Here is a 15,641-nt window from a genome sequence, read left to right on the forward strand (position 1 = left end):
CCCCCCATTCTGATGGTTGATTCTGCTCATACCTCTCATTTCCTTGTGTGCAGAAGCCAAGAATGTGGTCAACACACCATGAAAGTATTCTGATGAGCTTGAAGAAGGGGGCCAGTCTTATTTTGTAGATAGCAATGAAGAGCTGAAGCCCAAATTTTTGTGAACTGGAAAACATCCTAACCCTGTGTTTATGGAGTAAGCTATGATGGTTTTTGCCAAGAAACAAAAGGGGTTGGACTTTGTTTCCTCTTTTGGGGCCGAACTATGTGTATTGCCAGTGGGTGTGTTAACTTTGGGCTACTATCTGCAGCGGAAGAATTTTGATGTACGTTGTTACGTGTTTTGCACGCAACGAACACATGATTAGGTTTGAGCATGAGTTCACTGCATTTGTTCATGGATGGTGACGCGGAGAATACATTACACGCTAACAATCATACTGATTCAGCTATCAGAGGAAAAACAGAACCGAAAAGGATTTACAAGCTCGCTAGACAGTGACTGAAGAGAAGACAAGTTAAATTAACCCTTTTGATTTATACAAAGCATGAGTACAGAATACACACAGCTCCAAGATCTTTATGATATAAACCATTTTCATTTCGGTGTTATTCTTCTTCACTCCTCCCTCTTACACAGAATTTCGCTTTCTATACATCATATGCTTGGTGCTACAACTTGACTCCAACTCTTTTTTCCTGAACCGAACCGAGTGATTCCCGGTCGTGAGGTCTCAAGAGTGAATGGTGATCGCTGGATGCAGGCGGGACCGGTTGAATGCCTCCTGCGTTGAGCGGAAACAACGTTTTGTAGTAGCCCTCCATTATCGCCGGAAAGTCACAGGTGCCTGCAACTCCTGGAACCTGTTCATGTAACCAAATTCAACCATCGAAAAAATTACGAGAGACGATTCAGATCGAGAAACCAGGCCTGAAGTTATACGTTGCAGCCGAACAAGACATACAAGGATCATAATACACTACACCAGACCAATAAAGCTGATTCGAAGTGTAAGAGTATTTGTACCTGGTAAATGTCACGCAAATACGCATGGAGATTTGGATACTCAACAAGCTTCCTCTTGGTGCATTTGAACAGAACGTTGTAGACGAGGTCGAAACGGATCAATGTCGTGAATAGACACACGTCGGCCAGCGTTAGGGTTTCACCACACAAGTACCTATGACTTCCCAAGTGATCATCTATCATCTCCAACGTGCCGAAGAGCTCGTTCACTGCTTTGTCATATGCCTCTTGGCTCTGAGCAAACCCACACCTTTCCAAACATGAAACAGAGTCACTATGAGATTCATAAATCTAGAAACCAAAGCCAGCACCTTTACCTTTACCTTCTTCATCTCCATGTGAGAAAATTTCAAAGTTTCTACCCTTTCCTATTTAACGGAGCTTCTAACTTTCTCCTAAGAAGCTGATAATCAACTAAAAACATATATCAAACCCATATGTTTGATTCAGTTCGATCAAAAAATTTCTGTAGCTTGTGATGCTTCATTACCTGTAAACGCCATTGTTGACGTTAGGGTAAACAATCCGATTCCATTCCTCGATCTTCCCCTTCAACTCGTTCGGCGAGAGATCCAAACTCGGGTTCCGAGCAAAACCATTGAGACCCGAGTTGAAGAACTCGATTATATCGTAGCTCTCATTGCACACCACTTCCTTCTTCCCAGCGTCCCATAGCATCGGAACCGTACACCTCCCATCGTACCCTCCTCTTCTCAATTTGTATACTTGCTTCAAATTCCTAGCTTTGTTTGCCTTATCCCGACACGGGATAAGCCTATCCTCGCCTGGGTAATCGTTATCCTTGAACTCCCACGACCCGTCTTGGCCCGGTGCGGCAACTGAAACCGGCACGGCGTCTTCAAGGCCCTTGAGGGCTCGCACAACTAGGGTTCGGTGAGCCCACGGGCATGGAAGACCCACGTAGAGGTGGAGCTCGGCGGAGGCGGCAGAATCGAACCGGGTCTGGTCGAGGCGGAATCTGGAAGCCGGTCGGGTGTATGAGCCGGATGGGTCCGAAGGAGCGAGCTGGGTCATCATGAATTGCCACGCGGTGGTCCAGGCCGTACGGACGGTGGAGATGAGGAGGCCCGGAGGGAGAGACGGGCCCCACAGCAGCTTCGTGGCGGCCGTGAAGACGGTCGTTGAGGTGGTGGGTCTCGGCGACTGGTGCGACATTCTAGGGCTGACGTGGCGCCGTAAGGACGAGGCGTCCGTGGCGAAGGATGGGGATCCCAACTGCGACGGCGAGACGAAACCTGCCATGGCTTTTCTCGCTCAGTCGCCGAGGTCGAAACGTTGCGTTTTGTGCGAAATGTATTCATTCCTCACTCTCTCAGAAATCAGTATTCATTCCCTATGAACCTTGCGGAATCGTGCGCGTGAATACAACGCGCTTCTCATGCGCGTGGAATACTAGGGAAATGATCATAAAACGGAATAAAAAGACGAGTCGGTCCTCATGGCATTAGGAGTTAGGACCATAAGAACATCCAAACGAGACTGCAAGACACCGGTGGGTGGCATTCCCATTTGTGGGCTTATGCCAAAGAAAAAAAACACCGAAGATTTTTTATGTCGATATTTACATATGTTAACATGGATATTAATATATTTATAATTAATATCCAGAAAAAGGTATCATCATCACATAGACACAACAATATCCCCACATAAAAGCGGAAACAACCACATCATATGATTATGAACTTACCGTTCAGCATCCAATCCATCAGTTCATTTGGTGGAATCCGCGGACGTGAAATGCGTACATTCCCCAGATCCTTTCAGCCAGCTCCCCTACACATATATACACATCGCCATCAAGCTTATTTCAGAGTTCTTTCCAAAGGGATCTGTTGTTACCTTGGACATGAATTGGAAGAACTTTCTGAATACAAAGTCAAATGGCAAATGGTGACTGCTAAGATATATGCATTAGTATAATCTGGCCAACTCTATATTGCCAAAACCGATAACTCCTCGAGTAATTCACTGTAGTAATAGAAAGATGTTGCACTCACCGCTATTGGTTTCCTCCGCATCTTGAACAGTTGAACAAATTCTGCAGGAAGAAAGAGACAGAGGCGAAATGGGTATCTGACTCTTGTTTAATTCAAGAACAACAGTGAGTGACCAAAGCTCGAGAGCCGTTACTAAACCTGCTTGCAGAGGGGCCTTGTTTCAACTGTTTCTCTACTTCCCCGAAATATAGGCTGAACAAAGGTGACCTGTGATACCAAGAGCCAGTGATCTCTGGTTGAATATACTCTGAGCTTAGCAGAAACACAAAGGATGCACAAAACCATATGGATACTTGCCAGATGAGTTTAAAGATAAACAGACTTAAGTTGATATAGACGGATTTTATTACCAAAACAATAAAAGTATGGTTTTTTTCAGTTTTTACACAAATTTCTACTTTTAGAAACATTCTGAAGTTATTTTTCTTAAGGTTTGCTATAACTTAGAAATATCGGGCGATGAATTCTCAACCACAAGAGGAAAAGGGCAAAGGTTCACCAGGAGAACTTTTTGCTGGTATCTTTCTGTCAGCCAATCTTTCTAACCACAAGCTTTGTAATGCAGACATAACATTGGCATGGTGAAATAGTAGGATCAATAGTTACCATGATGGAATTGCAGCTCCAGCAAGGGCACAAGGGATTCTCCAGAGATTGTGAACACAACCATGGAGTATTTCAGTAAGAAATTCAAGAATCTCTTCAACCTATTCAAGGTTCATCATGACCAATCATCATGATATTTGTGACTAAAATCAAATAGGAATGACAACGGATAAAGAACTAAATTATTTATAGCAAAGAAGTGGTACAGCCCAATAGATGACATAATTGATCAAGTTACCTTTGAATTTGATGTACCCACATGCTGATTCAAACTTTTAGATCTTTGAAGAAGCAGTTTGCACAACTCCTCATATTGTTCTGCCATAGTAACAGAATTGTAAGAGACTGACATGATGTGCTCAACTAAATGAGTCCATCTGCTTGCAACACATCCTAGTAACAGCAGCTCCTGTTTCAGAGGAGAACAACATGGATTCAAACCAGAGAACTGGAAATTGGCTTCTTTCTCTTGTAAAGAATGCCAAGTGACGACAATCTAGGTCAAGGTTTGAACTAACTTACAATCTTTTGAAGAAAAATATCACCATTGCTTTCAGAAAAATCATGTAAACCTTTTAGAACTTCTGCCCACTGAACCTTCGGTGCAGAAAATATCAAGCTTGCACCAGATACTAATTTCATGGTTCTTTTGCTGAGAAAATACGATACACTCTTTGATTTCCAGTTATTCCAAGTGGAAAGTTCAACAAGCTGCTGTCCCCAACTAAGGAAAGAGCCAATACAATACACAAACAGAGCATTAACAAGTGTCATCTGATACTGCATTACGTACTTCCTCATGATCACAAAGCATACATACCTCAGTAACGTCTGATCGCCATCTTCCGCTAATGCCTCTTTTGACCAACAGCCATTTTCTATGTTCTTGGAGAGAATGTCCAAACCTGTCTCAAGTGCAGATGCACATGAAACCACAGATTGCCGCTTCTGGAGCTTGCTAGTGATGATATCTATAACATCATCACCCAATTCCACAGCGGCAACCAGAATGGCCTTGAGGTGTTTGTCCCTCAATGTGACATTATCCACCAAATGCCCTAAGACAAACTCCCTCCCCTTGATAAGAGTGCTTGATGATAAACTCCCTAGACCCTGAATTTCATTAAAACAATAAGGTGACCCCAAAGGCTAGGCACAAACAGATCATTTACATGATGATTAGACTATGATAAAGTTAAGGCAAACAATAACCTTTGGAAACAGTGGGTTGGATTTCATTTCAGATATAGCTTCGTCAAGCTCTATCACGGATTTCGCATATTTGTCTGAACTGGTTATGCTCTTTAACACCTGACCAGAGCCAATCATACAAAAGTACTTGAATTTACTAACCTGCCTGAAAAACCCAATTGTGAACTATCCAGTACAAACCAATGCCACGAATACAAGCAAATTCCACAAAAAAAAAAAAGGATCATCAGAGAGAGAGAGAGACCGACATTTTCGAAGAAAAGGCCCCATTGAAGGGCTTTCCTGCAATTCTCAGCGTCCCATTGAGCAGGAAAACCAGAAGATTGATGCCCAGATGTCAAAATCAGCATGTCCACAAACCCTTTCACCAGCTTCATCAAGTCTTCCAGCGAAATTTCAGGGTAATTCCAAGACATATGTTCTGTATTTCCTTCGTTTCGCAAGATTACATGATGGATTGTCTCTATTCGTCTTCGATTCTGGTCGTGAAGAAGAAGGGGTTTTGCCCTTCCCGCGCCCCATAATACAATTCGAGTAATGAGATTTTGGTTCCCCGACTTAAAACGTCGTGACGTTTCTTTGAAGTGAAAACTACAATCAATGCGCTTGTTTAAAACGAAAACGCTACGCCGTGCATTACTCGGCATACACGTACACCATCCATCCACAGCCCAAACCCGACACACACCGTCCAAGAAATAGGTATTGTTTAATCCAAAGTCTCAATTTGATATTTGTGTTAGACGCATATACTATGCATTTTGTGTTTTTATACTTTTTTTTATTTACAAATTCTAGATTTCACACTAACAATTATATCAAATGTCTCTTTTTTAGTAAAATAACATTGGATCAAAGCCATTGTTTTGTTTACATTCTTGCCATATAAAACGTATCATATCCAATAAAAAAATACGAGTGAGATATGGTCCGTGACGAATACTTACAAACAATATATAACATGAGCAAGAGTTGTGTGCAATGGGTTCAGATAATCCGATTCTATTTAAATAGAATTTTTTTAACACCAAACACAGTACAATTCATATCTAATCAATTATATTATAAGTTACACCGCCATTTTATTTTATAAATAATAAAACGTGTTTTCACATAGCAAACCATTTGATTGATAAAATCTGTATCTGACACATATTTGTATCATATATATATATACACACTCTGTGTGTGTGAGAGAGAGGGTATGAAAATAAACCCGACACCTTGGATATTCAATGGTAGATTAATTATAAAATAAATAATTAGAAGAAACTAAAAACCATTTTTACATTTTTCTAATGAAAAATACATTTTCGACATGAATAAAAGGCATGTTGTTGGACTTCTTCTGCAATTTCGGAAAAAAGAAAGAAAGAGAGAAGAGGTGTAGCTTAAATCGTTTGATTATATTTTGGGAAAAAATCCTAAAAATTTCTGAACTTTTATTTTGGAATAATATTAATTCCTAAACTTGTAGAGGTATCTATTAATTCCCAAACTTGAAAAATTGAACACGTTAAATCTTGAACTTTTTAAACGGTTCTATATTTGTCCATAGCGTTATTTGGTCAAAAAAACGAGTTGACCGATCCGACGTGACGTGTTATGGTCGAGTACCCGAAACAAATGTAAAGTGTTATTTGGTCAAAAAATGTATATATGATATACATTTTGAAAAGAAAAAAAACCAGGTACCTCAAAAATTATCTCGGGTATCTAAAGGTCAGGTATCCAATCAAAATGGATCCGAGATCGGGTAATATCTCGTTAAACCCAAGACATTTGTTTCGGGTTCAAGAAACCCAAAAATCTCGGGTACTCGACCATAGCAAGTTTATGTACAAAAGTGTTATGATTTATACCATAAATTGTATATGAAATACTGTAAATTGAAAAAACGTTTTTTTTGTATATAATTGTTGGATTACGCATATAATACATTGTTTTAATTCTATAAAACAAGTAACAAATGTTTTTGAGTAATGGTCGTCATCGTTTTTAAATTGAGTAAATGGGTTTCTAGTTGGGCTCATTCATGAGCTTCTAATAGGCCTTTTAAATGTCTTACGTAGGGCTGAGGTGGACTTTTCATCGTCTTGGATGAATCCAACAATGCCTCAAACAAACTCACTCGCACAAGTAACGCGTGGACACCACCGCCCTCAAATCTCTGGACTATATAGTCCATTTATTTGGGCCATTTCTGGTGAAATCGGATAAAGTGTCGCGTGGAATAATTTTGGTATGCGTTCAGATTTGATGGACCTGGGCCCAAATATTATTTGGAAACCCACATTTATCAAAATTTTAAAGCTGCGTGATTATTATTTATTAATTAGTCGGCGATAATGTTCCCCGCATTCTTCAACCGCAAGCACGAAGGATAATTCTAACCACGAACCTCTTCGAAAAACAATTAAAAAAAACAAAAAACACATCGATAAAAAAAAGATCCTCAGCAAAACCCTAATCAAATTGACATTAAACAAAAGCCTTTGCCATCTTCAACTCCAGTCTTTGAGCAGCTCCTCCTCGGCTTCAGCTCATAGTCCTCGCTCGAGAAAGTTTAGCCCTTTTTTTTTTTTTCATTTTCCCGTCTCCGAAAGCTACAAAACACATTACAGAGCTTGTAAGGGAAACCGAGACAGCTAATGATGGATCAGAGATTGGTTTCTTTCGGATGTCGAGGAAGCGGGATCAGAGATTCTGACCTCTTTCGACGCACGGATTGCATTGCTTCTTCTTGTAACAAATGAGACACAAACACAGACTCTCTCACCCTTGATTTTCTACCAACAAGGGGGGAATGATTTGTCATGAAGAGGCATCTGAAATCATGTTTCGGCGTGGATCGAAGCTCCAGGGGCAGCAGTGTTCTTACCTCAAAACACTCGGAACACCCAAGGATCATGGCTCTTGCCTGAATGACAAAAAGAGAAAAAAAAAAGAAGAATCTCTGTTACAAAGCAATTAGATCCAATGAGGAGGAACGCTGTAAATTTAGGGTTTGACTGAAAACTCGAAAAATACCTGGGTAGGTCTTTGACCTCAGGCGAGAGAAGACCCATCTGTTCGGTCAGCTTATCCATATGTTTGGCTCTGTCCCACCCATTTTGCTTCTTCTCAGTCTCCTTGTTCTCAATTCTAACATCTGCTGTTTCTGATGAATCCATATCATCAGGCACAGGGCTTGACGCGAGAAAGTCTTCAAGGGGTCAATGTCTGGATCAAGAGGAAGGTCATCAATGTCAAAGGGTACATAACCATTCACCAACAAATCAGGGTCCACAAAAACGCCAGAATCTGCGTCCGGATCCATGTAACTATCTGCAGGTACATCTCCTATAATTCAGGTAGCCTGAATGAAAAAAGGGAAAAAAACCCAGATCCAATCAAAATTTAACGCAGACTCTCCCGTCTTTGATTTTACCACGCCTTGATGGGCATTTTCATCAGAACCTTATGCAGTTTTCCAAAAGCAGGGGCTAAAAAAGTATCTCAACTTCCAGGGGACATTACTGTTCTTACCTCAATACATCATTTGCTACCGCCTCTGCTCCATGCCCTCGAGCTGTTGTTTCGTTTTTTGAAGTTGGTCGTGATGTCCGAGTTCCGACCGAAGAACCATGAGTTTCTGAAGCTTTCTGAGACGAGGCTCGATTTGATTGAGTCTTTGATTTTACCATGCCTTGACAAACATTTTCATCAGAATCTTATGCAACTTCCCAACAAGAGGGGAATGATTTGTCATGAAAAGGCATCTGAAATCATGCTTCAGAGTGGATTGAAGCTCCAGTGGCAATAGTGTTCTTACCTCAAAACACTCAGAATATCCAAAGATGTCTGAATGACAATAGGAAAAAAAAACAGATCCAATCAGACGTCCAATGAGGAGGTAGGCTGTGCCCAAACAAACAAAGACACAGGATTTATGATATTGAAAACATAAAAAGTGAAACATAGGGATAATTTACCTGGATAGCTTCTGGTTCTTCTCATCAAACAAACAACCATGTGATGCTGGCCCTTTTCATCAGCCGTTTAGTACTTACATCTACTAAGAGAGGAGATCCAAAACCCCCTTTTCCAATCTACCTTCATATACCATACCCATTATCATATTTGAGGTCGATGCATGCATAGAAAAGCCATTGCTCCGCATTTCTCGTATCAGCTCGATAACCATCGATGGAAAGCGACTTCTAAGACGACCCCTGATCAATGCGTTATACGTACCATCGTCGGGAAAACAACCATCCTCTTTCATCTTACCAATTACTTTCTCGACTTCATACAGTGAATCTTTCCCGCAAAGTCCGGATATCATTATGTTATACATGATAACATCCGGTTTCACCCCTCTGTCAAGAAGCTTATTAAATAATATCAACGCTTCGTCAACCCTCCCAACTCTGCACAAACCATGCATCATGCAACTATGGAGAGGTATATTGAGGTCAATCCCACTCTTATCCAACTTATTATATAAGCAAAGTGCCTTGTCCGTTTTTCCATTCTTACAAAGTCCATCAAGCACAATGTTATAAGTCACAAGATTAGGACGATGACCCTTATAATGCATCTGCATGAAAAACTTTTGGGCAGCACCAAGGTTGCCTACTCGATAAAACCCTTGAATGAGGGTGCTGTAAGTAATTGTATTAGCAACCAATCCTCTTCGAGACATCTCATAAAAGAGATTAACACCCTCATCGACCCTATTAGTCTTGCAGTAACCATTTATCATTGTATTAAAAGTTACTACATCAGGTACAATCCCACAACTACCCATCTTTCCGAAGAGGTTCAGTGCACCCTCCACGTGTCCGGCTTTGCAAAGATAGTCGATGATCGTATTATAAATTACGATATCGATCTCAATATACATTTCCTCCATCTTCCCGAGTAGATTCATGGCCAATGCATAATCTCTTGCCTTACAGACCCCGTTTATAACAATGGCAAATGTAACTACATCGGGCTGACAATCCATCTTTAGCATCTGATCAAATAAACTCAATGCTTCAGAAACTCTACCCTCAAGGCAAAATCCGTTGATCAAAGTGTTAAATGTTACAACGTCAGGTTTGTAACCTTCTTCCACCATTTGGTCAACCAAGCTTAAAGCCGCTGAAATCTTCCCGTGGATACAGAAACCATGAGCTAAGATAGTGTAGGTGACTTCATTAGGCTCGTAACCGAGTTTCAAGATTTTGCCCACGACAGATAAGCCCAAAAACACTTGACGAGAGTGGGAGAAACAGTTGAGTAGAATGTTCAAAGAGTAGATATCATGTGAAACCCCAAACAATTCCATTTTCTTGCAGAGGAAAATGACAACATCATACCATTTCATCTTCATGATTGCACTCAATAGTTTAGTGAAATCGACGATGGAAGGTAAGGGACGAGACTGAACCATCTGATCAAACAAATCAACAGCATACTCGGCACGACAATCATGAACCCCACATCTCAATTTGTCTCTGTATGACATATTGTGGTCTCTAACATCGGAAAAAGTCGATCTCCGATAGTTTAAGACAGAGCAACAGTGCAAGAAGTTGTTCAGAGTACCTTTCCCTAGGGGATGAGTCTGAAGCAGACCTGAGGCAGAAGTCATTGCAAAAGCAGTCATTCTCTGGACCACTGTGGTCATCTTAGCTTCCATTCAAAGAGACAGAATCAGAACCCTCCACAAAACCTTATCCTTTTCGAACCTGATTCAGAAAGTCAAAACCCATTTTGAGTCAACACTCAATTCAGACATAATCAGATTCCATGAATTTAGCGTGAAAACTTATATGAGAATCAATTCAGACAAGAGAAGAGCCGACCGCAATCAACATAAAAACTGATATGAGAATCATTTCAGACAAGTATGAAAATCGAAATCGAATAATTGAGAGGCGATGAGGGAGAGAAAGAGAGAGACTTTGAATAAAAAATCAGTTAATAATTAAAAATAAAAACAAATAATTAAATGTGATTAAATTATGATAGATTTGTTATATTTATTAAATTTGAAAGTATTTGATGTTTTTTTAACCGAACCTCTCAAAGTTATGAGAGGGTCGCATAAATTTGTTTTAAAGATATACATGTTCAAGTTCCAAAAATAAGTGTCGTAAAAAAAATGTTATACCTGAAGGTTAAGTCACATTGTTGGCTTGTAATAATTGGGTAGTTCACCACCTTAATAAAAAAACTATAAATATGTATTTTTTATCAATAAATCATTTTAAAATTGGGTCAACGTATGTCTTAAAAAGATTGAACGTTAGAGGTTTCACATCACAAATTGTATGATCTTACCCCCAAAACAATCACATGGACATATATAGGATAGTAGGTTGAATGACTCGGTGAAGCTAAATATTTGTAAATATATATTATAGTCATTTATATCTATAGTATATACATAAACACATACATATATAGGATAGTTAAGTTACATTTGAGTTGTTGGCTTGTAATAATTGGATACCTCACCACCTTAATAAAAAAAATTATAAACATATATTTTTGGAAAAATCCCAAAAAAATTACCGAACATGAAGATAACTGACATATTAATACCGAACTTTTCAAACTTTCAAATTAATATGAATTCGTCAATTTTGACATAAAAAAACACTAAACTTGTAAATCTTTGACAAAAACTTCATCAACGTTACACGGTGTTAAAGCACTTAACGATATGACATCAAATAAGAATTTTTAAAAAAATATAAAGTAATTCTAATTATAAATAAAAAAATAAAAAATATACAATATATATATATATAATATTAAAAAATAAATATGTATATATATATATATTTATATATATGTATTAATGTAAATATACATTTTTAATTTTTAATATTTTATATTATATATGCATATATACATAAACATATATATTTAAGTTTATAGATAGATATATAAAAAAAAATACAATATATATGCAATATATGCACAACTATATTTTTATATATAGTAAAATAGTTGTAATTACATTACAAATAATTAAAAATATAATAAACATATCAAAATTCACATATGTATACATATGCATAAAATAGTAACTATTAAATGTATATATATGTATATGTTAATCAATATATACATTTAATATTTATTATTTTATGTATACATATATGTTTATACATATATTATATTACATATTTTTTTATTTTAAAATTTATTTTTTATTTTTCTTTCTATCTTTTATAATTTTTTTTAATTAAAATTTTTTTGACGTCGCCAAATCGTAAATGAGGTTTTTGTCAAAAATTTATGAGTTTAATATTTTTTGTCAAAATCAACGAGTCCATTTTTAATTTAGAAATTTGAAAAATTCGGTATTAATATGTTAGCTAACTCAAAATTCGGTAGTTTTTTTGGAATTTTCCCTATATTTTTTGTATCTTAAAAAATTTTTTCTAGTCTAATTCATAATATATTTACATATGTTATTAGAGTGTCCACATGTATGTTAGATTATTATTTATCTTATTCGATCAGGTACAATCTTCTATGATTGTGTATGTGCATATATATATATGAGTTAGAAACCCTATTTTTTTTTATCAATAAATCATTTCAAAATTGGTTTGCATATATCTTAAAAAGATTGAACGTTACAAGTTTCACATCACATATTGTATGATATTACCCCAAAACAATTACGTGGACATATATAGGATAGTAGGTTTAATGACTCGGTGAAGCTAAATATTTGTAAATATATATTATAGTTATATTTGTCATTTATATCTATATTATATACATAAACACATACATCTTTATATATAAAACCCCAAGAGTCATGTACCCGTATTCCATTAATTTTAATTTATTAGTTTATAAATATATTTTAAAAATTTTATATTTTTTTGCAAACATAATAAATACATACATTCATTTACAGAAGAAATGTTTACTATATAATAACTAGATTTCATGTTCTTACACATACAATCTTGATCTCCTGTTCAAATTTATATCTTCAATTCGATTTTTCAAAATCCAAAGAGAAGAAAACAACATAAAACAAGAATCAAATCTAAAACTTATAGGCCCAATAAAATGCTGCCACGGCCCAATATATGTCTTTTAAGAGAACCCAATGTACGTTTATGGTTTTGTTTTTTTAAAATAAGAAATGTGTGTGTATAAATTATGAGATGGGAATTTAACAAACTTCAGGCATATATATATATATATGAATTATAAATGAATAAAATTATTTAGTACGCACCTTGTTCTTAAGATGATTGATTTCCTGTCTCCGTTGGTTGCGTGTTTGGGCCTCTGAGATTAAAAAGAAAGTAGGCCAAGTGACGATCTATGATCATATCCACAGAGAGAGAGAGAGAGAGAGAAAGAGAGAGAGAGAGATGAGTGCGGGATTTTAAAAAAAAATTAAATATGAAATCACAGAATCTAACTATCTGAACTGCGGAGACTTGAGATTGAGAGTACAAGGGTTGCAGAAGTACACAAGGGCTAAATTACGAAAAGACCCTCGAGTTTTCTCCCCAATGAATTAGTATATATATTTTTCTCGGCATTTAACTATAAATCAAATAAAGAAGGCGTGTTTGGAAAAGGAACAAGTGGATCCCATATAGGGAAGGGGTGGAGCTTTATACCCAACCAAACAAGCCTCTTCCCATTATTATCCCCTGCACCATGCACGTGCCTCTCACGCTCCACCACTTCCTTATATGTGCGAGATATAAATGGATTGTGATAGAATTTTTTTTTGAATAACCAAGTATTTTGTTATTCAATTATTGTTTCAGGTAAATTATTTTAATACCCGAAAAAAAAGAGAAAATATATATATATATATATATATATAAATATATATGTGTACTGTATATAACGTCTCGTCCACTTCTTCACATGGTCCCAACTATACAGGCTGGAATATTTAATTTCCCATTGTACCTTAGAGCTTATTTTTAATATCGAAACCGTGTCTAAATTTTTATTTTTGTAAGAAAAAAAAATTCATCTAAAAAATACCATTATTCATAAAACATGTAGTCTACGCATGCCGTAAAATTATTTAGGTTAGACTAACATTAAAATTTTAAAGATATAAACTATAAATCAAATCATAATAATAATAATAATAATAATAATAATAATTGGTTTATCAGTTGGGTGAGCGGCGGCATATGGGCTTCCGGCTCTGGTGGCTGGTTTCCGACCACCGTCCGATCTCGAGCAAGAAAAAGATGGGCAGAATCGGAACGCACCTTGTTCTCGCGTTGCCTTACGATTGGTAGACTTCCTGTCTCCGTTGGTTCTCGTCTACCTGGATCCGACAGTCAAGGCATGAGAGAGAGAGAGAGAGATAGAGAGAGAGATAGAGAGGAAGGCATGAGAGCTTCACCTGAGATCGTCGAATCCGAGATGAATATCGAAACTCAGATTAAGAAGAAAGTACGCCAACGCCAAGTGAGAGAGAGACAGAGAGAGGCAGACACGAAAGCGGTTTTCCAGAAACCCTAATTTAGTTTTTAATCGATAAAATATTTCACAATATGGGCTTAATCGTTACAAGTTTTGTAATGGGCCGAACCCTTCTTTTTTAATGGGCCGGTTGTTAAAAAAAAGCACACGGGAAGAAAAACAATTGTATAATCAAAATTCTATACAATATACATAAATAGTACTAAAGATACATAATAATAATAATAATAATAATTTGAACACTATACTACTTCATTAAATATATATGAGGATATCGCCATAAAAACCATGTAATCTTCATAGGTTTTCGTAGGTCAACGAAAAAACCATATACTTTTTTGCTTACCAATTAAACCCTATACTTGGTGTGATTAACCAATAAAACCCCAAACTTGTTAATAATTCACCGAAAACCTTCCGCGTCTGCCAACTCAAATAAAAATGATAATGTGGCAATAACTTGGTTTCCAAGTTATGTACACATCATCAAAATTATGACACATCACCATTACAGACAAAAATAAATTACATAATTATTTAAATTAATTTATATATATATAAATTCACACATATATATATATATATTATAAATTACATTAAATATATATATATATATACATATTATTTGTTAATATATATTGTATATAAATTATTTTTTAATATATAGTGTATATATTAGTTATAATTACTTTTATTTTAATATGCATATTAGTTATATATATATATATGTTATATGTATAACTAATATATATACATATACATATTATTTTTAATAAATATATTATATGTGTATATATGTTAGTTATAATTATTTTTATTGTAATATGTATATTAGTTATATATGTATATGTTATATGTATAACTACAATATATTACACACATAACTAGAATAACTACGTCGGATCGGTCAACTCGTTTTTTTACCAAATAATGCTTTGGACGAATATGGAACCGTTTAACAAGTTTAGGATTTAACGTGTTCAATTTTGCAAGTTTGGAAATTAATAGTCACTTTTACAAGTTTAGGAATTAATATTACTCCAAAATATAAGTTCAGGAATTTTTAGGGTTTTTTCCCTTCTATTTTTGGTCGGTCAAAAAAGTTGATAATCAATCCACTAGATAATTATGATAATTTGATGTGGTGATGAATGGATCATATGGTATAAATTCATGTTGCTCGTTAACCAGCATTCCATTTTAATAATGTCGTTCGAACACCCGTAACATTTTTCTAACGACAAATTCCAACGGATATCCGTTATATAATATTTACGGAAAACCGTTGAGAATTTATTGGAAAAA

The 15,641-nt window shown here is 36.3% G+C and overlaps 4 protein-coding genes across 13 annotated transcripts in view; 1 reads left to right on the forward strand and 3 right to left on the reverse strand.

Annotated features, from left to right (window-relative positions):
* LOC104801129 (probable inactive histone-lysine N-methyltransferase SUVR2) overlaps positions 1 to 384 on the forward strand; it is a 5,030-nt gene extending 4,646 nt beyond the window's left edge. For all 4 annotated transcript variants that reach the window (XM_010524245.2, XM_010524244.2, XM_010524243.2 and 1 more), the window contains exon 11: positions 54 to 384. In XM_010524245.2, the coding sequence (XP_010522547.1) occupies positions 54 to 82 (29 nt within the window). In that variant the 3' untranslated portion in view covers positions 83 to 384. The remainder of the gene's footprint in view (positions 1 to 53) is intronic.
* A 118-nt stretch (positions 385 to 502) lies between these two features.
* On the reverse strand, positions 503 to 2,361 carry LOC104801131 (glutathionyl-hydroquinone reductase YqjG). Its single transcript, XM_010524246.2, has 3 exons — positions 1,517 to 2,361; positions 1,027 to 1,276; positions 503 to 863 (listed from the first exon to the last, which is right to left on the reverse strand). The coding sequence occupies exons 1-3, from the start codon at positions 2,287 to 2,289 to the stop codon at positions 672 to 674; spliced, it is 1,215 nt and encodes a 404-aa protein (XP_010522548.1). The 5' UTR covers positions 2,290 to 2,361; the 3' UTR covers positions 503 to 671.
* A 231-nt stretch (positions 2,362 to 2,592) lies between these two features.
* LOC104801132 lies at positions 2,593 to 5,356 on the reverse strand. Its single transcript, XM_010524248.2, has 9 exons — positions 5,114 to 5,356; positions 4,866 to 4,964; positions 4,474 to 4,766; positions 4,176 to 4,377; positions 3,892 to 4,062; positions 3,654 to 3,754; positions 3,186 to 3,254; positions 3,048 to 3,088; positions 2,593 to 2,823 (listed from the first exon to the last, which is right to left on the reverse strand). The coding sequence occupies exons 1-9, from the start codon at positions 5,279 to 5,281 to the stop codon at positions 2,756 to 2,758; spliced, it is 1,212 nt and encodes a 403-aa protein (XP_010522550.1). The 5' UTR covers positions 5,282 to 5,356; the 3' UTR covers positions 2,593 to 2,755.
* Positions 5,357 to 7,167: 1,811 nt separating this feature from the next.
* On the reverse strand, positions 7,168 to 14,369 carry LOC104801133 (putative pentatricopeptide repeat-containing protein At1g12700, mitochondrial). 7 transcript variants are annotated; one of them, XM_010524255.2, is made up of 9 exons: positions 14,257 to 14,368; positions 14,120 to 14,178; positions 13,111 to 13,163; positions 8,840 to 10,585; positions 8,680 to 8,708; positions 8,394 to 8,553; positions 7,896 to 8,223; positions 7,577 to 7,785; positions 7,168 to 7,471 (listed from the first exon to the last, which is right to left on the reverse strand). In XM_010524255.2, exon 4 carries the CDS (start codon positions 10,534 to 10,536, stop codon positions 8,923 to 8,925), a length of 1,614 nt encoding a protein of 537 aa, XP_010522557.1. In that variant the 5' UTR covers positions 10,537 to 10,585; positions 13,111 to 13,163; positions 14,120 to 14,178; positions 14,257 to 14,368; the 3' UTR covers positions 7,168 to 7,471; positions 7,577 to 7,785; positions 7,896 to 8,223; positions 8,394 to 8,553; positions 8,680 to 8,708; positions 8,840 to 8,922. The 7 variants fall into 7 exon arrangements, with proteins under 7 accessions (XP_010522557.1, XP_010522554.1, XP_010522552.1 ...); XM_010524252.2 differs by having other exon boundaries at positions 7,577 to 7,654; positions 7,747 to 7,785; positions 8,394 to 8,708; XM_010524250.2 differs by having other exon boundaries at positions 7,896 to 8,087; positions 8,394 to 8,708.
* Positions 14,370 to 15,641: the final 1,272 nt, after the last annotated feature.

The sequence above is a fragment of the Tarenaya hassleriana genome, unplaced genomic scaffold (assembly GCF_000463585.1).
Source record: "Tarenaya hassleriana unplaced genomic scaffold, ASM46358v1 Cleome7, whole genome shotgun sequence".
Lineage (NCBI taxonomy): Eukaryota > Viridiplantae > Streptophyta > Magnoliopsida > Brassicales > Cleomaceae > Tarenaya > Tarenaya hassleriana.

What these genes read in the sequence shown, in the direction of transcription:
- LOC104801131 (XM_010524246.2), bottom strand. Translation starts at nt 2,289, where the DNA reads ATGGCAGGTTTCGTCTCGCCGTCGCAGTTGGGATCCCCATCCTTCGCC. An exon ending in GTCAACAATGGCGTTTACAG is followed by an intron (nt 1,277 to 1,516) that starts GTAATGAAGCAT and finishes ATGTTTGGAAAG; the next exon opens with GTGTGGGTTTGCTCAGAGCC. An exon ending in ATTTGCGTGACATTTACCAG is followed by an intron (nt 864 to 1,026) that starts GTACAAATACTC and finishes TTACATGAACAG; the next exon opens with GTTCCAGGAGTTGCAGGCAC.
- LOC104801132 (XM_010524248.2), bottom strand. Translation starts at nt 5,281, where the DNA reads ATGTCTTGGAATTACCCTGAAATTTCGCTGGAAGACTTGATGAAGCTG. An exon ending in GGCGATCAGACGTTACTGAG is followed by an intron (nt 4,378 to 4,473) that starts GTATGTATGCTT and finishes CTCTTTCCTTAG; the next exon opens with TTGGGGACAGCAGCTTGTTG. An exon ending in CAAGGCCCCTCTGCAAGCAG is followed by an intron (nt 3,089 to 3,185) that starts GTTTAGTAACGG and finishes TTCTTCCTGCAG; the next exon opens with AATTTGTTCAACTGTTCAAG.
- LOC104801133 (XM_010524254.2), bottom strand. Translation starts at nt 10,536, where the DNA reads ATGGAAGCTAAGATGACCACAGTGGTCCAGAGAATGACTGCTTTTGCA.